This window comes from Triplophysa rosa, linkage group LG2, assembly GCF_024868665.1.
Source record: "Triplophysa rosa linkage group LG2, Trosa_1v2, whole genome shotgun sequence".
NCBI lineage: Eukaryota > Metazoa > Chordata > Actinopteri > Cypriniformes > Nemacheilidae > Triplophysa > Triplophysa rosa.
In genome coordinates, this window is record NC_079891.1 from 1,966,268 (window position 1) to 1,988,267 (window position 22,000).

General features: G+C 39.1%; 1 protein-coding gene and 1 long non-coding RNA gene across 3 annotated transcripts; one reads left to right on the plus strand and one right to left on the minus strand.

The window, feature by feature from the left end:
- Nucleotides 1-205: 205 nt before the first annotated feature.
- On the plus strand, nucleotides 206-17,261 carry ebf2 (EBF transcription factor 2). Of its 2 annotated transcripts, none has more exons than XM_057361538.1 (16): nucleotides 206-659; nucleotides 2,547-2,703; nucleotides 2,910-2,973; nucleotides 3,206-3,261; nucleotides 3,367-3,440; nucleotides 4,288-4,356; nucleotides 12,782-12,863; nucleotides 13,956-14,097; nucleotides 14,270-14,400; nucleotides 14,473-14,599; nucleotides 14,724-14,812; nucleotides 14,884-14,949; nucleotides 16,009-16,186; nucleotides 16,277-16,462; nucleotides 16,542-16,709; nucleotides 16,792-17,261. In XM_057361538.1, exons 1-16 carry the CDS (start codon nucleotides 529-531, stop codon nucleotides 16,821-16,823), a joined length of 1,752 nt encoding a protein of 583 aa, XP_057217521.1. In that variant the 5' UTR covers nucleotides 206-528; the 3' UTR covers nucleotides 16,824-17,261. The 2 variants fall into 2 exon arrangements, with proteins under 2 accessions (XP_057217521.1, XP_057217530.1); XM_057361547.1 differs by having other exon boundaries at nucleotides 2,916-2,973.
- A 1,825-nt stretch (nucleotides 17,262-19,086) lies between these two features.
- LOC130564348 (uncharacterized) lies at nucleotides 19,087-21,029 on the minus strand. The gene is made up of 3 exons (XR_008964241.1): nucleotides 20,979-21,029; nucleotides 20,795-20,887; nucleotides 19,087-19,677 (listed from the first exon to the last, which is right to left on the minus strand). It is a non-coding gene; the product is annotated as an uncharacterized LOC130564348 (long non-coding RNA).
- Between the last annotated feature and the right edge of the window lie 971 nt (nucleotides 21,030-22,000).

Genomic DNA, 22,000 nt, shown 5'->3' on the forward strand with positions numbered 1-22,000 from the left:
CCTCGAGCCAGACTCTTTTCTTTAATGATCCAAACCCCTCCTCTTTCTCCAGCTTTGGCAGCGCAACCCATTTATACCGCAGGTCCCAATGGACCGACTGCATCATCACGTCCTCGTGGTTTTAAAGATCGCCCCATCCGCATCCTCACCATTTGCCATCAGCGCAGCGCGCAGTCGCGAGTCTCTCGTGGATGTACATCGAGTTTGTTTTCTGTTCTGAGCGGGTGCATTTTGTAGAAGTAAGTCTGCAGAGAAAGACAATCTTTGGGAATTTCATGTTTCTCTTGAACAGGTGCGTACGGGTACAACGATGCATGGTTCTGGAAATAGGACACATACACACCAAGAAAGCAGGTTTTCAAACAACTCATGAAAAGAAGTGCGGAGGACATCACGCGTATGTTTTGGAGAATCGGCTGTATCTGAGAAACGTACAGAAATCGAGTTGTCATCAGAAACGTGACTGTTTGTTGTAGTCCTTCTGACGCTTGGCACAGGAGGTTACCTGGTCTTTGCGTTTTGTTGTAAATGTTTGGAAGTCACGATCACCCGGACAGAAGCGTCATCGGATCGAAATCGCAAAGTTTTGAAGAAATGGATCCTGTTCGTTCCTGGGTGCGAAATGTCGGCGTTATTGATGCAAACATTGCGGCACAAAGGTACCAAACTTCTTTTATCTAAAGTCTTTATATTGAAAGGCGCATCACTAACAGGCTACTTTAATGAAGAGTTAGCATGGTTTAACCATAGCAACCATATAGTTTTGTTTTATTTGTAGCAACAGTAACCACACATTTACTATGGTCTCACCACAATAATTAGTTTAACCATATTTGTAGTAAAATACGGTAATGGTAAACATGGTTATTGCACTGAGGTCAATTTTCCTAAAGATTTTTTTCTAAACAAAATCAATAGATTATATAGCACATACTTTAAAAGTTTAGGTTTAAAACACGTTTTGCTGCGCGTCGTGTGCGCATCATCATTTTGCAGTTTCCACGCGCGCTTTCATAAATGGTTTTGAATTAAAAGCACACTTCTTTTCAAACACACTCGTGTGGATAATAACTACAGCAACAGGTCAGTGTTTTCCGTGGCTGTGGATGTAAATTGACACCGGAGATGAATGGCACGAGAGTTCAGACAGACACGAGGCTCAGCTCGCCTTCTGTCCCACAGTGACAGAGTCACGAGCCCACTGAAAGGGACGAAACAAAACACGACAATACAACAAAAAGCCGAGCTGTCACTCATTAATAATGTTATCTAAAGACTCGTCTTGAGCTCGCCACTTCATCGCCGATTGTTTTTAAAGCGTTTCGTTGCCTTGCGTTTAATCCAGTTTTTTCGAAAGCCGAAATACTCTTAAAAATAAATTCCTTCTTTGAACCTTTAGCATCCACAGAACATTTCTGTTACGCCAAAGGCTCTTTGTTTTGGAAAAAAGTTCTTCAGACTTTAAAGAATAAAATAATATAGTAAAACCTACCCAACATAGCTTATTTATAATATACATCATTTATCATTTTATAATAAAATATATGCAAAAAATTGAAAATAGTAAGCATAAAAGACCTTTCAGTTCTGAAGCATCTACTGATATTTTTAAGTTCTGTAAATGAAAACTGCTCTATTGTTCGTTGTCAGCTCTCAGCTATGTTAACATTTAGACATTAGCATTCATTCAAACAGCTCTCTAAGCTTAAATATATTGTGTTAAAGGATAAAGCGAAATATATTTCAATAGCATTCCTTTTTTATGTCAAGCGTCATTAAACGGAATCGAAAAGTTTATTTGTTGGCATCATTTCAGAGGATTCAACACGTTTATATTGTGCTTTCTAAACGTTTCACGTTTTACACGATGACTTGATAAAATACAGATTACAAATATAAAACACTTTTTAAAAGACATTTCTGAAGTGTTGTCAGTGATTCGTTTAGTGAGAGTTAAACAAATCTAGAACTTTGAATCGAATTTAGTGAAAGCAAGTAATATGCAGAAATAAATGTTAAATAACACATTTAATGATGTAAACCATATCTTCTTACGGTAAGACCCATGGTCTTCAGAAGCACCAGATTCATCACTTCATCTGTAAAATTAACAGTTATCATTGTATGATTAAAATGAATAGAAAGCTAATAGAAAATAAAGGCATATCAGAAAAGCGTTTTTTTACGTTTTATTTGGTAATGAAACATTATTTACATGTCAACAAAATGTCAAGTAAATTATTGGACAAATATTAAGTCCAAACATTAAATCTTAACTCTTACAAAATGTCCAATTACATTTGCATAATGCATAACAAGTGTCCAACCAATAATGAGTGTGTGCATGAATTAAGTATACCTAACAATTTTGTGACACCAGAAAGAGATTTCTAGGAGTGCAAGTTTAGTTTCACACGTGGAAGAGTGTTTTATGACCATGTCTGAGAGCAGCACTAAACTTATTTGGGGTTTAATGAAGGGTGTGTGAAAGTAATGTATAAATAAGTGAATGGATGACTAAAGTGCGTGTTGTTTGTTGCACACAGCGGAGTGGCTTTATCTCGTGCTCACTTTGAGAAGCAGCCTCCCTCCAACCTCCGAAAATCCAACTTCTTCCATTTTGTTCTGGCACTCTATGATCGTAATGGACAGCCCGTGGAGGTGGAGAGGACGGCTTTTGTTGATTTTGTGGAGCAGGACAAGGTATAATCTGCAGCATTGTTCACATCGCATGAACATCAGATACACAGGCCATAAAAACTCCATCAGCTCCTGTTTATTCTCAAACTCAAAGTTGTGCTTTTTTGGCATTGCTAAATGTTGAATTGGGCATATATTTTTGGTCAGTTTGAATTTTGCATCATCAGATTTTTTGTTCTTTCTGTTTTTGTCATCGCTGTTGTTCTAAGGAACAGACGGGAGAAAAGACCAACAATGGGACTCATTACAAGCTTCAGCTCCTCTATAGTAACGGTATGAGCATCTCTTCTGTCTGTCCTCACACGTATAGATGTTTCTGTGTGTTGGGATGCCAATTATTCTAAGTTGAAAGTTTTTGCACACAAACAATGTGATTATATTATTTACATTTCATTTAATATCCCTACTTGATTGATTTTTTTAAATAAAAAGAAAGAAATAACTTCCACACACCGTTTCATACACCAGACATGAACGAATATTGTTTTCTTGTGTTTGTCGACAGGCGTTCGCACAGAACAAGACCTTTACGCACGACTCATTGATTCAGTCACCAAACAGGTAGGTCTCCTTAAGGTTCTGTTTCCAAAACTGGTGACTTTCTACATGCAAGAAATACTTTGCTGTATATTGCGTTGACGCTAAACTTTGTTCTCTGTGGTTTAGCCCATAACATATGAAGGACAGAACAAGAATCCAGAAATGTGCCGCGTTCTGCTGACTCATGAAGTCATGTGCAGGTTAGTAAACAACAAACACACAACAATACACAACAGATTACTACCCTACTCAACTAAAATCTACTATCGCGTAATCTTGTTTCAAGAATGACACCGGTCGACAAACATCAGAATCTCAAAACTCTTTTGTGCTTTTGCAATAAAATGCATTTGTTACCCACGCTTCTTTAACAACACGACACACGTGCCGAAAACGCACCTGTCAAAGGACACGCTCTTCTTCTGAGAGCATAAAAGTCATTCTTAACATCACAGAAAGACATCATGGGTACACCGACCTGAGGCTAAACGTTTAATGTACAGGACCAGTACAAGTTCATTTCTGAGAGAGTATAAAGCAGCTGGGCTGAGAGAGAGAGAGATGGGGACGGCGAGTGTCACATGAGACAGAAAGGACAGGGGGTGTGCGGCGGTGACCTCAGGCGTGGGGACGGCATCAGGGAGGGCAGAGGGGGAGTCCCAACCGGCTCTGCCTCCATTGTGTAGCCAGCAGATGCCCGAGTGGGCGCTCACAGCTGGTTAATAACGGAGCTGATGGGGACGGGGGTGCGGAGGGCAGGCGACACAGCTGGGGAGTGACTCTCTCTGACGGGGGGCTCGTGGGCTACGGGAGAAATAGAAAGCATATAGGCAGATGGCCAGGGGTGGGGGGCACTTTTGTTATGCTGGTGTGTGTGAGGGGGGGATTGCACAGACAGAAGGGTCCTGTGATGGTGTGTGTGTGTGTGTAGGTAAGCAGGGGTTGAGTTTGATCCTTCACAATCAATGTGACAGATTGTTGGTCTCCATCAAAGTTGTCATGACGTTACGTTGCCTGTTACAATCAATATTCTGTTTTTATGCACAGTCGCTGTTGTGAGAAGAAAAGCTGCGGCAATCGCAACGAGACGCCGTCCGACCCCGTCATCATTGACAGGTAAGTGCAACTGTTTTCATCAAAATAATCTGAGATGTATGCGTTTGAAAGGTTTTGGTTATTTAAAGCCACCAGTTGTTGTACTCGTGCAAGCAGTGAGATTAAAAGAAAAGGAAATCCTAAGAAATCATTATATATTATATATATATATATATATATATATACAGTATATGACTGTTTGGGTTCAAGATTGTTTTGGAACGCAAGCTGGAAGCGACGTACCTTGTCGCTGTGAAAAAGCACAGGTGTTGGCTGGGTTTCATTCGGCGTGGTCTAATGGGATTTCGTAAATATTTACAAGGTGGCTCATTCGTATGAATTTGTAGGATGTGAACCATACAGAAATGTTGAAATCCAGTTTAAACAAGCATGTGATCAGTTTAAACCAGCACAAACCAGCAAACCAGCATCAAAACATACCTACCCTGTTGAAAAAAACAGCATATGCTGGGTTAGGTATGTTTTGATGCTGGTTTGTGCTGGTTTAAGATGGTCCTTAGCTGGTCATGTGCAGGTTTAAGATGGTCCTGAGCTGGTTTAAACTGGTGAGGAACCAGCACATGACCATCTTAAACCAGCACAAACCAGCAAACCAGCATCAAAACATATACCTAACCCAGCATATGCAGTTTTTTTCAACAGGGGCGCCTTCACTCTTAAAAATAAAGGTGCTTCACGATGCCAACAAGAACAACTTTTTTGTCTAAATGGTTCCATAAAGAACCTTTAACATCCGAAGAACCTTTCTGCCTTACAAAAGGTTCTTTGTGGCAAAAAAAGGTTCTTCAGATTATAAAGAAGTGTAAAAAAGAGGTGGTTCTTTAAAGAACCTTTGACTAAATGGTTCTTTGTGCAACCAAAAGTGGCTCTTCTATGGCATCTCTGTGAAGAACCTTCTAAGCAACTTTATTTTTAAGAGTGTTGTTAAATAACTACGAATTGCCGTGAGATTGTTTTGGCTTTATTCAGACAAGTAGAGCTTCACAATTCAGCTCACAGTAAAGCTAGCGTAGCGTAATCTCTTCGGGCGAAAGCAATTGAATCAGTTTTTATTGATGTATTTAGAAACAATTTGTCGTTAAATATGTGAGCTTTTTTGTCACGATCAGATTCATCAGATCGTTCTCCGTTGGAGCTAACAGTGTTTACAAAGTGTCTCTGAGAACCTTTCTCAAAAGCAGAAAAAAGCGTACCGTCATCTCTCAGATTTTCCCAGAATTCCTAAGAGCCACAGCTGTTTTTATTCTTTACTCAGTGACTCCTCTTCCTCTCTCTCTCTCTCTCTCTCTCTCTCTCTCTCTCTCTCTCTCTCTCTCTCTCTCTCTCTCTCTCTCCTTTTTTATCTCTTCAATTCTCCCAACAAGGCCGGGTATACCCAAAGGTTCAATAAAACGAAGGCCTTAAACATCCATTTTTGGTATCAACAGACTGCATTTCTGTAGACAAACACTGCGGAGAAAATCGAACCGAAGACCAGCTTTTGTTATCTTTACAATGATGGCAAATTGAGAGCGTATAAATTGTATTTAATTATAGAGTATTGTGTATATGTTAAAACATTACCAATGAGAAGCCTATTATAAAGCTTAGATTGAGTTCAAAAGATCAAAACCAACAAATGAGGTTAACATAAGTTGTCGAGGAGCTATAAGAAATTGCACTTAATTCTTTATTTTTCTTCCTCTGCCACCTACAACCCTTCAGTCTAATATTGATATAATTAGTCAGGCCCACCGGGACGCCCCCCAACGCATGAGGGAATTGAAATCCCACCGACAGCCCCCTCTTTTTTTAATCTGTGCCCATTTTGTTTAGACCTGCTGCTTGGTCCGTCTCTCTCTCCTCCCCCTTTCTGACCCCCTCACCCCCGGCCCGGCTAATCCTGTTATTAGTGAAAGGAGAGAGAATGGCTCTCAGCTGATCCTCAAGGAGGCTTTTGTCACATTATGTTGCTCAGAACTTCGCCGGCCGTTGATCGGTTTGATATCGATGATGCTAAAGAGAGCCGAGCGAAGGGTCTACATCTGCTGTCCATCGTGGTTTTAGGTTCCTTATGGCAAGGAATCTTGTTTCAGGTCTTCAAAAACAGTTTGAAAGAGCATTTGGTGCATGCAGAATATTTTTTGTGTATTGTACGGGTTAAAAAAATGCATGCATTGGTAAATTGTGTCAATGTATAAGCATTGATTTTGAATGGGCAGCTAGTAAATCATGTATTAAAGGGTACTTCTTCACTATGATCTCAGTCGGTGAACACCAGCTGGAGGGTTTGCAAATCAGCGCCGTGTTCAATAAATGCGTGTGTGTTACCGGTGGGGGTCGAGAGGGTCCGAATGGGGAATCAATTCCTTGCAATATCTCTCTAATTGATTGTACTTTCCGCAGGGTTATGAGCAAACAAACCAGCGAATCAAAATAATCAATAAGATACGATTTTGTCAATAGTTGGCTTTGTGACTCCGCCCACACATGCACACTTTAAGACATTACTAAATTGACCCAAAATTAAAAAATCATTGAGCACAAAAGATATAAATAATCATGATTACAGTAATATTCAAGAAGCGAGTACATTTATATTCATGAAGTAGTTTTCATAGTACATTTGTGCAGAATTTTGTGCCCGATGCAAATGTGGTGAAGCAAAAATGTGAGAGAAAGCAGATAGAATAGCGTTTCCATGGTGACGGGGATGCCAGCATCTTTTACTTTGTGTATCAAACCTATGGTTTGTGCATGTGTGTGTGTGTGTGCGTGCGTGTGTGGGTAGGGTAAACCCTATGGTATGGGGACAAAATGTCCCCACAAAGATGGCAATATCCAAAACCCTTGTCCTTGTGGGGACATTTTTTGGTCCCCATGAGGAAACGAGCTTATAAATCATACAGAATGAACTTTTGTGAAAATGTAAAAGAGCAGACAGTTGCGTGTGATTGTTAGGGTTAGGGGGAGGGAATATGAGATACAGTTTGTACAGTATAAACACCATTGTGTCTATGGAATGTCCCCATAAAACATGGAAACCCAACATGTGTGTGTGCGCGTGTGTGTGTGTGTGTGTGCGTGCGTGTGTGCGTGTGTGTGTGTGTGCGTGTATGTGCGCACGTGTGTGTGTACGCGCGCGTGTGTGTGCACGCTTGAATGCCTAAATTTCACTAATGAATGAAGCCCCCTGATGTTAACCCGGCCCCTCTGTTTGTTTGTGTGTGTGTGTCTGCTTAGCAGTAATCTGGAGGGGATGAAATCCATCTGATGGTCTCCAGATAAATTCCTCAACATTCTCTCCAGATACACTGTTGTATATGTACTTCAGGATTTGAGATGCATTTCTCCAAGATCAGAGATTTCAGTCAACTAATCTTAAATCGGAGAAGTGGTTAATGTTTATGAGAGATCTGTGTGTGTGTGTGATGAATCTGTCAGGACTCAGGGCAGGGCGAGAGCTGATGGGACCATTGACAGCTTCTCAGCAGGCCTGCTGTGAGCCGTGTCAGTATCTCTCCTCCTCTTGATCCTTTTTCCCCCTCCACTTTCCTCCCGTCTGCATGTGGGCACATTTGCTGTGCATTAGACACGGACATTAGGTTACAGCACCTCTGAAAGATCCCAGATCCTCACATATTGTCCCTTTCTGTTTTCTTTTTTTATTCGTAGACATATAACAGCACCAGCTGCACTTTTTAATAGTTACAAAGTTGGCACATTTAATTCAATATAAAAGTGCCGATTGCTCAGATGTTGCTCTTTCATTGCTCAGGAGATGTAAGGAGAGTTCTCAGTCGGGTTTAATTTAGGTCATAAAACTGCTTACAGGAGCAATTAAAAACAGACACAAATGAGAGTGTATGGAGGTGTAAATGAATGTAGATTGTAGAGGTCAAATCATCTGGATTTGAGTAAATTTCACGAGAAATGTTCGAGTTCGTATTGAGATCTTTAATAATGTTGCATTTTGATTGCAGACTTGACAAATCTCAGCTCAGTTTGACACATTGTTGACATCGCTCCTCAAACTCTAACGTTTGTGAGATTTCTGACTTTCTCCTGAGAAATATCTGAGACGCAGATTCGCGAAGGTTTGCATTTCCATCTCATTGATGTCTATGGGAGTGAAAACTTTGCAAGCAATCCGAGCACTGGATTCGTCGTTAGTTGTCTGCATCTCTTCTTCTATCTTTTTTGTTTGTTTGTTGGAGACGCTCATGTGAATGACTGGTGGCATCCTCCGTCTCTCTCACCCCCCATCACCATCTCAATTTGGAAACAGATGTTGTCTGTCAGATCCTATCATTACTGGCTAATTAAGCAGACATCTCTTCTTCTCTTCTCCTGCCTGACAGTCTCTTCTTCACACGCCGAGCGCTGCCTTTGTTTACTCACAACCATGAAGACGTTTCATTAGTTGTCTTAAATAACTGTACACACACAATAACACACCGTGCTGGTGTTTTTCATACAAGCCCAGAAGAGAAATAACAGATGAGATCTCTTAAAGGGACACTTCACCCGAAAATGAAAATTCTGTCATCATTGACTCACCTCAAGTTGTTCCAAATGTGTATAAATGTCTTTGTTCTGATGAACACAGAGGAAGATATTTGGAAGAATGCTTAAAACCATACAGATCTCGACCCCCATTGACTCCCATAGTAGGAAAAATGACTTAATAATAACACAAAAGAAGATATTTTGAAGAATGTACGACAGCAAACAGTTCTGGGTCACTTTTGACAACCATTGTATATTTTTTCCTACTATGGGACTCAATTGGGGTCGAGATCTGTTTGGTTACACAAATCCAGATGATTTGACCTCAACAGTCTACATTCATTTTACACCTCCAACAATGACTGTCTCATTTGATTCTGTTTTGATTTCACATCTTAACATCTTAAATGAAACACAACTCCATCAATTCTTCTGAGCCATGAAGGAGCAATAAGACATGCATGCAAAAAGTGTTTTCAGGTAATGCAAGAGTCGTGGAAAAAGTTGTTTTTCTTGGAGTGAAGGGGGTGTGAAAGGTCTCGGTGTGGTATGTGGTGATGGAGGTATTGGTTTTTGGAGCCGGCGTGTGTGTGTGCCCTGTTAGCGGGGTCAGAGGTTGGGAACGTGCCCTGTTAACCCCTCGACCAGTCTGGCCCCAAGTCTGCCAGGGGATTTTGAGAGCGAGGGGTATTTATGACCGCCCCCAACTAACCCCTGCTACCCAACACCTCTAAAAATCTCCCCCCTCAACCGTCCGCTTCAACAACACGGTCTGTCAGGGCAAAGCAATGCAATTATTCTCATACAGCAAGTCACACAAACCGCTTTTTATTCATCACGGGTGTATCGTTCATGTCATTTTGAATACTTTGTTTTAAGTTTGACTTTAGGTTGTGAATCCGATCATCGTTACATCATTCACGAGCTTCATATGAAGTGATATTGGTATTTAAAGCTGGATATTGTGGTGATGGTTTATGCGAATCGCTCACACATGTGGTGTACAGTTGTTGAAGCGTTGCTTCTGAAGCCTGTCAGCGTTTCGATGCCGCACATCTGGTTTCCTAATCCCCCCTCGCCGCTCCATGTCATGACACTGTTGTGTTTTTCTAAGATGGGTGGGAGGGCGTGAGATAGACAAGAGGAAACACTGATGAACGATGGTCCTGAATCTAAAATATCAACATTCTCAGCCTCCAGTGCAAATTCACGCGTATCAAACATAATGCACATCTTGTCATTTTGATCACATCTTGATTTTTTTGTGTTTTTTTCATGAGAAATGAAATAAGTATGAACGCTTTACAGGCACGTTTAGAATTGAAATAAAATACCAGGCTCATTGAAATATACACAATGCACCTATGAAATCTATGAAAAATGTCTCCATGAAAAAATATTTGTCCATATACTCAAATTCAGCAGGTTCTGCAGATTTCCCCCCTTGTATTCGTGTGACTGTACTTCTTTGCGAGTGCAGATCTGTGTTTTAACTGAGTATGTGGTCCCGCACAGAAGGGTTTTAACTTTTAACCTGTGCGTTTTTTTTTTACTTTTTGGGTTAAGCAAGTTGTCACCTTCAGAAAGCGTGGACCCCTCGGCGAGCGGCTCGTGTGTAGTGTTGAGAAGCGGAGCAGATGCACACAAAGCCCTCTGAGGGGTCCGGTCGCAGACGCCCCACCGTGCAAACTGACCCCGCTTTTAAGATGAGGGCCCGTCTTTTGTCTGTGTTTCCTAACTACTGATTCTGATGTGAGAATCAAGAGCTAGATGAATTCATCTGGTGATATCTGCAGACGACAGTCATCACGTATCCACTAATACACTGATACAAGGGTTTCTTAAAGGGATAGTTCATCCAAAAAATTAAAACGAAATCCAAACCTGTATGAGATGTTTTGAAGAACGTTGATAATCAAAAAACACTGAACCTCATTGACTTCCATTGTATGAACAAAACCACTGAGACATTTCTCAAAATATCTTCTTTTGATGTTTTGTTAGGGCGTGTTTAAGTTGATATGACAACAATGTAAACAGTTTTTAAGTGAGAAGAATGAAGCACAACAATGAGATCAGACGCTGTATTAGACTTTTGTATATGACAGGAGAGAGAGGGATGCTGAAGTAACAAGGTTGTCCTCATTAATTATGCAAGATGCCTTTAATTATGATGCAGTGAATGGATGCGTGGCAGAAGGTGCGAGGCATCGAGCCTCAGAGATTTGCATGCTAAGTGAGTGTGTGTGTGTGGGGGGGGACTAATGCATGTTAATGCGTGGCTGGACGACGTGCTTTAATTCACCCGCTCGCAGCTGTGCGTAATGGGGTGAAAAGTTGATGTTTAAGGTGGAAAGAGAGACACGCAGGATTTAGATATTAAAACAGTATCAAGGAGCTGAAAACGTGCACCGAAGAAGCCAGGTCAATCGTGCTTCGGCCCGATGATGTTGAAACTGACAACTGAAATGTACTCAAAATATGAGTTATTATCAGGACTTGTCTTTTAAAATGACTTTAACTTCACAATCATATGGTGAAATGTTAGCAAAATGTGCAAGCAGCTATTTCAGTGTCAGAAACAGGGCAGACGAATCCTTCTGACCTCTAACAAAGGATACATTTGACATGCCTGCCCATTTGCACAAAAAACATATTTGGATTTTCTTTTCGGGGTTTAAACAGTCACGAATGTCAGATATGACATGCATGCTCTGCTGGTGTCACATATTGTGAATTGTTAGTTGGCAACTCGGGTTGTGGCCCGTTCTTTGATGTCACTTAAGGTTTATTGGCGTTTATGGGTTTATATGAAAATTATGAAACTATAATCTGTTAAACTTGGCTAAATACATAAGTTAACATAACGTAAGTCTACTCTGCACAATCCTTCAAAAGCATTTATTAATCTTAGTTTATATTCAATCAATATTGATGAATACATTTTTTAAAATAAAAAGTTAACATTTGTTGATGCACAATGACGTCACATAAACTAATGATAAGATCTATTTGTACCCTTACGAAAATTAACCATGGTTTTTGGTTGTATTAACGTTGGTTTTTTGGTGCATTGATTACTTAAGGCAAAACCATGGTTTTACTACAGTAACCATCGTTTACTATGGTTTTTGCAAAAAACGTGGTTTTCAAAACCATGGTTGTTTTGTGATAACCATTGTTTTACTACAGTAACCATGTTTTTGTTTTTGTTTTAACTGTAGTAAAACCATGGTAAATTTTCGTAAGGGTATAGACGGTTTCATGACATAAAATAACATAAACAAACAAACGTGTTCGTGGACTGCCCTTAACTTCCGGTACACATTCAAAAACAACAGTGTCTGTAGATTATTTCTGATAACAATCAAAAGAAACCGAGAAGAACCGTTGTTTGGCTAAACTCGTCTCTCCAATATTTTGAATGTAGACTGCGATACCAAGCGCAACCGCTAGATGTCAATGTACCCTACGGTTTCTTTTAATGCGTCCGGACCCATTCAACAAATTGTTTATTTAATCAAATGAACATACAACAAAATTCAACAAACCGTATATTTTTATACAGTTAAATAATAATACAAATTATTATTAAGATAAATTAAATAAGATATAAATAGTTATATTATTAGACACTAGCTAAACGCAGACCGGAAGTTAGCTGCAATCCTGGCGCGCGCGTCCGATGAAACTGTAAACCTATTTTGTTTATTGTAAGTATAGGGAATAAACCCGTCATTAGAATATGAATATGAGATTACTGTGTTAATGTGAATAAATGAAAGTTTTCAATGAATCTTCGTCCTGTGGAAATTGCAGGAACTTTCTTATAGTTTTCAGTGCATTTTTTCTTTCTTTATGCACTGCTTCCATCATTAAAGGACTGTATAATATTTGGATGTATATTCAGTTGTCTTTTGATTTTTGTCTCTTGCAGATTTTTCCTGAAGTTTTTCCTGAAATGCAATCAGAACTGTCTGAAGACAGCGGGAAACCCCAGAGACATGAGGAGATTTCAGGTATTCTGTCATTTCTCTCACTGCAGAAATTAACAAATGAACAGAGCGTCTTGTCATGTCTAGTGGAAATATCAAATCATTTTTTAGCAAATGTATCTGGTTTTAAAGACGTTTAGACAATACATTTTCATACAAAAATACAAATCAAATATAGCGTTCCTTGTGTTATATGTGTTCAGTGAATGTAAAATATAAGATGTATTTACTCGGATATGTTTCATTTAGTTGCTTTTGATTTGAAACGCGAGTTAAAAACAGGTTCCAAATCAAACAAACCAAACATATTTTTTTCATCAAGATATAGTTTCCGAAAGCAAAAGGTTTTGATCCTCTGGTAAATTTAAGGATGTTTAACTGTGTTATTGTTGACTAATTCCTACTCAATGAGCCAAAATCCATCATTTCAAGAGAGAAAGTGTGAGTTTTGAGGGAGCAGAAGCGTGAGGAAACGAGCGAGGTTCTTGAGGATGTTGTCAGGATTTGAGTGATGGGCTCCAGATGGAGAGGTCAGACTCTGTGACCCAGGAAGTGCTCACCGGGGACTCTGCTGCTTCACTTCCTCTCACTCGTCTTTCACTCTGTCTGACATTTCATCCCTCCATCCTCTTCTCTTCATCCTTGTTGTTTTTTCTGCACTTGGTTTTATTTTTTCTTTGCAGTGAGAAATGACTTTTGGTGGGTCTCACGGCTCTAATCGTTCATACAGATGTGCTGCTCAGAAATCATTTTCTTCAAAAGCACATTTACAGCATCTCATGTCCTCAAACTCATCTGAAGTGCTTTGTCTTCGCTTTTGATTTGAATCCGTTTCGTTGTTTGTAATCTAAACACAGCGACAAATACAAATACATGAATGTACTTCGCACAATCGCACCAAATACATTTGTGGTTTTCAATTCATGAACTCAGAGATGTGTCAGTAAGTTTTTAGTCGTCCAGAATGTGTGAGAAAATACAAATCCAAGACTTTTCGAGGAAAAAATGGAGATATTTTTTATATGATCTTTTTGTTGTTTCATACAATGAGTTTGCGAGTGTAATACATTTTTATGAGTGTTCAATTTTATGAAAGAATATGTGTTTTTTGCACAGGTGGCTTTGACCACTACGGTCAGCGTGGACGGTCCTGTCTTAGCCATTTCTGATAACATGTTCGTACACAACAACTCCAAACACGGACGCCGCGCACGCCGTGCGGATGCAGGCGAGGCGGTGGAGACCAACATGGAATACGGTGAGAATCAGATGAATATATTTTTGGAAGAAAGAGTTTTGTTTAATAAGAGTTTGTTTGATGTGAGGTTTATTTGTGGAGTAGGTTTGGGTACCTTTTCAGTAATCTTGAACATATGGGTCTGATCAGATCAGAGGATCATTCACGTTTGTCTCGTCTCTCTACACTACAGCTACACCCTGTATCAAAGCCATCAGTCCGAGTGAGGGCTGGACTTCAGGAGGGGCTATGGTCATTGTCATTGGAGAAAACTTCTTTGATGGGCTTCAGGTGGTGTTCGGCAGCATGCTGGTGTGGAGTGAGGTGTGTAGGATGAAATGCATCTTGTTTATTGTTTGAGGTTGATCATTTAACAGCTTGTGTTTGGGTTTACAGTTGATCACTCCTCACGCTATCCGGGTTCAGACTCCTCCCCGACATATTCCAGGAGTTGTTGAAGTCACGCTGTCTTATAAATCAAAGCAGTTCTGCAAAGGAGCTCCGGGACGCTTCATTTACACAGGTAAAAATACACGAAATATCAGAAATCTCAAGGTGGCGATTGCGTACGAACACATTCGTCACTGGTGCGAAAGAAGATCTACCGAAAATGAGAGATGTTTTAAACTCTTTCTGTTCATGTCCAGCGCTGAATGAGCCGACCATCGACTACGGCTTCCAGAGACTTCAGAAGGTCATCCCTCGACATCCCGGTGACCCTGAAAAACTGGCAAAGGTATGCACAGATCTCATATACACACAAACACATCTCAGTTTTTCTCCCTGACGCTCATTTCTGTGCTTTAGGAAATGTTACTCAAGAGAGCGGCAGATGTTGTCGAGTCGCTCTACGGAAACTCCCCCAACAATCAGGTAACCAATGAAACGCAGCGATTGTTTGTTATCTGCATTTGAAAATATAGTGTGTGTCATGAACAGCCAATATTGTGCATGTTTTATTAACTTGCGCATACCAATCAATTCGCTTTACTGTTTCTATATATAAACAATATCGCGTATGGGAATGCTAAGCTTTGGCTTTAAGCATGATGCAAATTAAATTAAACTCAATTTTAGTTGATTAATTAGTTTTTTACCTCATACATAGCTACTTATAAATTGTCAGCCTAACCTTGTAACTATTTGACTATGTAGCTAGTTTGTATAAATTCATACAATGTGAATCGTACAATACTGTACAATTATTAGAAAAAAGGGATAATGAAGCCCCACCCCTAAACCTAACCTCTGGTGCGAATGCAGATCGTACTAAAACGTACAATTGAGATCGTACGACAAATTTATACGAATTATTTTGTAAAAGTTGCGAGATTCCATGAGACCGTGTCGAAATTTTGCATAAATTCAGTTTGTGCTCAAACTGTTGAATGATAATGCTGAAACTGAATTTCCAACCTCGTTGCTAATTCGTATGCATTCATACGTTGTGAATCGTACAAAGACAAACGATTACTAGAAAAAAGCAATACTGAAGCCCCACCCCGCGTCTAAACCTAATGTCACTGATGCGAAAGCAGATCGTACTAAAACGTACAAATGAGATCGTACGATGAAATTAATATAAATTATCTTGTAAAAGTTCGGAGATTCCGTAAGATCGTGTCGAAATTGTGCATAAATTCAGTCGAGTGTGTACAAACTGAATTAGCAGCCTTGTTGAAACCACTTTGCTAATTCGTATGCATTCATACGTTGTGAATTGTGCAAAAACAAACAATTACTAGAAAAAGACTCCGCCACTAAACCTAACATCACTGGAGCGCAAGCAAATCGTACATCAGTATACGAATGAGATCGTATCAGCCACGCTTTTGCTGTGAGATTGTGCTAGAATTTCTTGAGCGATGTCACCTAACAGACCTACGTTAAACACTTTGCTGTAATGTTTTCCTTGATGTTCTTTCGGTGCAGGACATGTTGCTGAAACGTGCCGCAGACATCGCCGAGGCTTTGTACAGCGTGCCTCGACCCCACAGCCAGCTCCAGGCCATGCCCAGCTCCCCCGTACACGGCAGCGTCATGGGTCTCAGCTCGTACCCCACACAGCTGGCCGTGAGCATCGGCGAATCCATGCAGAGCACTGGCCAAGGTCAGACCCCTGATTTAACCAGGATCATGTGACGTCTGAGATCTACATTTGAGATCCCAAATATTAAAACGTTTCGTTTTTTAACCCAAGGTTACAACCGCAACTCCAGCAGCCTGTCCCCGCGGGGTTACCCGTCGGCCTCCACACCTCAGCATTCCAGCTATGGGTCCGGCGGAGGGATGGGGGCCAGTTATGGGGCAGTTCCCATGAGCGGTCTGGGTGTCCCGGGGTCGCCTGGCTTCAACAGTGCCTCTCCAAACAGCTCTCCTTATGCTAGTGAGTATCAGTCTTCTCATGAGCGTGTATATTCGAATCAATGATGACGCGTGTATGATGTGTTCTATCTTTCTTTCAGTCATGCCGTCTAGCCCCACTGTACCAGGGTCGAGTTCATCCACCACCCTCCTGTCTTTCTCATCTTTCCCACCGTCTGCCAAACAAAAAAGTGCCTTCGCTCCTGTCCTGAGACCGCAGGGTTCACCTTCACCCGTCTGTCCCACCTCAGGAGGAAACAGCTTCAGAGGTGACCGCATTAATGGAGTTGTTGTGTTTCTGTGTTTGATATACCTGCATGATATTTAAACGTGTTTTTTTAATATTTCCAGCAATGACCGGCCTTGTGGTTCCCCCGATGTAGAGGACAAACCTTTCCACAAGCTCCACGTCCAGAATCACACTGTGACCGACGGCGTCGCCTTCTTGGAGGACACTTGAGATCTTCACAGTCTTGTCTGATCTCTTTGATAAGGAAGCAAACCTTCAGGAGTCTTCAAGATGTAGGGATGAGTTTGCCATCGGGATGGCGTTTCTTCAGGGGCCTTCAACCAAACAAATACCAAAAAGAGGTTGAATTTCTTCACGAGACTGAAGGATTCTTGGTCATGTCTCAATAGACTCCTTACTCTAGTGATGCCGGAGGAGTCCGTTTACAGTCATTTTACAGATGAGATTTACATTACCACACATACAGATGATCCACATTAAAAACTTGTTTGAAAATATATATCAAGCATTTCACTTAGAGAAAATCTTTATTTAGGTTTAGGTTTATGAGGTGATTTCCTCACATATCGACTTATTTAATGCCCAAAAATGATATAAGTTATATTTTTAGGTTAAGGACTAATATAAGAAACCTTAATTGTATTTGCTATTGTTTTGTTATTATCTGTTTGTACTTGTTCTTCTGTAAGCATTTTATATATTGTTATTATTATTAAAATAGTTGTAGATTTTTTACAGACTTTTGTTGTTAAATATGTCAACAATATTTCTTTTGCAATTGTATCGAGAACAATTGTGTTAGAAAATGTTCTGAAAAGACAGTATTGTTAGGATCCTCACCGCTGCCAGATCAGACCACGTTTAATATTTAATACACCGTGAAGGACACCACTATGCCAACAGGACAATTAAAGACACTTTTGTACATGTTTTAATATTATTTTGACTTCAGAACAGATGTATTTCTGGGACGTCAAACATTTCTTATTGAGCATTTTATTATTTATTAAAAACCATGTAGCAAACTGATCACTATATGTCAATTCTTACAAATATAAACATGTATTAAACGGGGTGCGTTGGTTGTTGAGAAATAGTCAAATTAGTCGTGGTGTTTTCGTGTACACTTTTAAATCTAATTGAAATGATTTTATTAGAAAAAAATGAAAACAAATTGCCTGAAGATGAAAAAGGCCTAAAGCCTCCAGACCTTAAACCTTGTGTGAGCTGCCATGTGTGAAAACAACATACATATTTCAGCTCTCACAAGAAATACAGAAGTGATTTAGTCATTAGTGTAAAAAGAATCTGTTTTGTTAATGCAATGCACAAATCTTTGTGTTCTGAACCCGAATGAACATTTACATTGAATGAAGCATGTGAAATTCATTATTACTCCACATCAATTTAAATCAATCTAGCCCAATATTCTGCAATCTCATCGATGTAATTAATCGAAATGAATTATGGCTAACGGTTGCTCCGTTGTGGAGGAGAGGAATATTACATTTTTAAGTTCTGTTTTGCATAAAATACAGTTTAGATCAAACAGATAAAACAGACAAATACAAATAAAATAAGGGGGAGAGAAATGAAAATCAGAAATGTTACTAAATAAATGGTAATACAATGTTATTACTGCAAAGTTGTATTGCCAACTGAAAAAAAAGGATTTTTGCTGCTTGTCCAATTTGATTAATTTAAATAAGTTAAATCAACACAATTTTTGTACAATTTCGTCACAAACTTAACCCCTTCATGTTGGCACTACACACTGTAAATTCTAATTAGTTCAGTTTACTTAAAAAAACTTTGGAAACCGATTGCCCTTATTTTTTCAAGTTAAACTTAAAGGGACGATTAAAGTTAAGTTAGTAATCAGCTATAAGTAAGCAGAACAAACTTTTTCTAAGTAAATTAACTAACAAATGTCAAGTGAGTTTAATATTTCAATTTCAGTTAATATACTCTTTTAAGGTTAGTAATGTTACTTAAAAAATGATAGTAAGACTACTACTTTAGTTCAATTTAATTAACTGTGATATATTAATTACTGCAAACATTCTAAATACTAGTACTCTTGATACAAGTTTATTCTTTCATTTTAAGTTACGACAACTTAAAAAAACATGTTCAATTTACTTTATAAAACTTTAGAAACCGATTGCACATATTTTTTAAGTACAACTGATACAGAAGACACAACACTTGTCTGACATTCTCAACTGTTTATTTATCAATAAACAGCAAGGCAGATTGTCAAGAACATTACAATTAACTTGTAAATGCAGTTCTGTCTGAACAGACCTCTTATACCTCACTGTAAAAAAACAATTGTACAGCACCATGCAGACAAATATAGGCCTTAAAATAAACTTTCGGCTGTAGAAACATTCAGTTATAACTATAATACTGTAAGCTATTTGTAAGAAGAACTGAAGCCAATGTCTATTAAAAGTAGTACAATTATAAAATGCCTAAAATACAGACATTTGGCTTTAGAAATAGTTCAATTTAAACCACAACTGAACCAAAAGCAAAACCAGTGCTCTAAATAAGCCTGAAATACAGTGTAGGTTTAAACTTTTGCACACTTAAATTAGTGCAATTACAAAATAATCTAACAAAAATATTTAACAGGCAGCAGAGGCATTTAGCTAAGGTTTAGCTAAAAGCTGGTTTTTAAGGGTTTGGAGTTTGGGCTTAAGATTCTTACCTCCCAACAACAGAAATACCCTCTGAATAAAATCAAATGAGTTCCTCATTGTCTTTGGGTAGTCCAAATTAAGAGCATAGATTAAAGCAAAGAGGAGACATACAGCATGTGGCAAGTTTGGGACATCATCCACGACGATTCTTCCCTCCAGAATGATTGCCCTTGATGAGTCAACATTGAGAGCATTTGGAGTTTGGGCAGGCGTATCTTCAGGTAAAACTGTGAGCAGGCCAACATCAACTCCACTGAAGTCAGCATCTACATCTGAATCCTAAACATACAAAAAAAAGGAAATGGTGAGTTTCTTTTTACCTTAAGAGAGGGAGAGCTTTGGGCAAGCAAGAATCGTGATGCCATGTAACCAAGCTTTTAATCATGACTGTCAAAGAGAGATGATAAAATATATAGTGAAAGAGTTACAAAACATATTTAAGACGACAATGATTTAACCTGACCATTGGTGTATTGACCTTTCACTAAACTACTCCTAAATTCTCACCATAACATGCCTTGAGATTACATGCCTTTCTGAATTCTTAACTTTACAGAACTTAAATACTAAATGTAGTCATTATCTACTCATGCTATTCAGTTCTCTTATGGTTTTCTTTGTTTATAGGAAACAACAGATTTTATTATTTAATTTTGTACTTTAAATTGCAGTGTATGGTACTTTTCAAGCTCCAAAGGTCACAAACATTTCATAAAATAATTTAAAATAAAAATTCTGTGTTCTTTTGAAGCTTAATATATAGACACCATATACTGTCACAAAGGTGAGTAAGTAATGACTATATTATGATGATGATGATAGCATTTAGAAATTCAGTGTTCTGAACCAATTCTTGTTATGGATGACAAATCATATTACAAAGCTTTAAATTAGTTCAAAGGATATGATGCTGATGAAAACAAAAGTCTGTGCTCATTAAAGGTCAACACTGGTTACAAATGACCATTGTGTCAAATCAGATTTTTTTAAGGAATAATTTACCCAAAAATGGAAATTCTGTCATCATTTACTCACTCTCAGATTGTTCCAAACCTGTATAAATTTCTTTGTTCTGCTGAACACAAAGGAAGATATTTGGAAGAATGTCAGATCTCATCCCCCATTGACTCCCATAGTATTTATTTTCCCTACTATGGCAGTAAATGGGGGGTTGAGATCTGACATTCTTACAAATATCTTCCTTTGTGTTCAGCAGAACAAAGAAATTTATACAGGTTTGGAACAATCTGAGAGTGAGTAAATGATGACAGAATTTACATTTTTGGGTGAAGTGTCCCTAAGTCAAGAGACAAATATAGTATACCTTAACCTGTCCGATACACTAGTTGAACAAAACAAAACACAATTTTAAGAAAGCAGAATAAAATTTACTTACAAAGCACATCCTGAAAAATTCCTCAGAGTCATCCCCCAGGAGGACTGGAAGACCGCGAAGTACTGCGGTACGCACACACGTTACATCAGATGACTACGCAAAAAGAAAAAACGGTAAATATGGGTAACAATCATATTCAAATGATGACTCAAAGATGACAACAGTCAACATAAAAAATGAATACCTTTGAATCAACCTGACGCAAAATGTCATGAAGCGTTTTCCCCTGATTTCCTCCTTTCTTTCGGAAAATTTCAATCAAACGTGCAGAGTGTGTGTCCAATGCTGCGTAGAACTCGGATCTCAGATTTTTCCCAGATATGCGACTGAATTCTGCAAAGATCTAAGCACAAACAAAAATGGTTATTTACATTAAAACAGGTCATTTATGCTGTAAAGAGAAAGTGAAAAACAAACCTGATTTTCAGTAAAAAGTGCTGGCCACTTCTCCAAAATTTCACAAACAGGAGGTTCTGAATGAATGATTTCCTTTCTCCTCAGGGCAAAAGTGCTGTCCATCTTCTGTCCAATCAGGCTCATGTTCCGGGTCCTCTTTTTCATTTCCTCTTGAAGTTCTACTCTTGTGCGTTCTTGACTTTCTTCATTCTCCCCATTGGGAAAGTTTGGCAAGAAATTTAATTCAAACCGTCTAGGTTTTTTAATGCCTTTCTTTAGCACGCTGTCCATTGTTGCATCTCTCTTTCCCTCAACAGCAACATCACTACAGCCAGATTTACGCAGTTTAGTTCGGTAGTTGGCCATCTTAAATTTCAGGCTGTTTTTCCAACCAGCTGAGCCTGTTGAGGAGCCTGGTTCACTCAAACATGGGTGTGCTTTGACGAGCGCTGCTGCAACTTGGGCAAAATCTTCATCTCTTGGATATGCCTTAAAGTTGTACATAGCCCTTGCAAGTGTTTCCAGTATATCATGTTTAATGTCTCTTCCAACATTAAGATAAGTTGCATCTTTCATAATAGCGAGGTTTCCCTGACGGAGACGGTATTCAACGTTTACAGAAAATTTGGGGATTTCAAAATCCTCGGGCCACTCACTCTGTCTTTCTGCAGACAACTTCTCCGATGTATCAGAACCTGAGAGAATTACTGTGTCTGCTTGACTTGAAGATGGAGATGTGGATAGAGGAATAATTTTCAGGGTTGCCCTCTCTGGCAAATCATTAATGTCACTGACATTGCATAATGCATT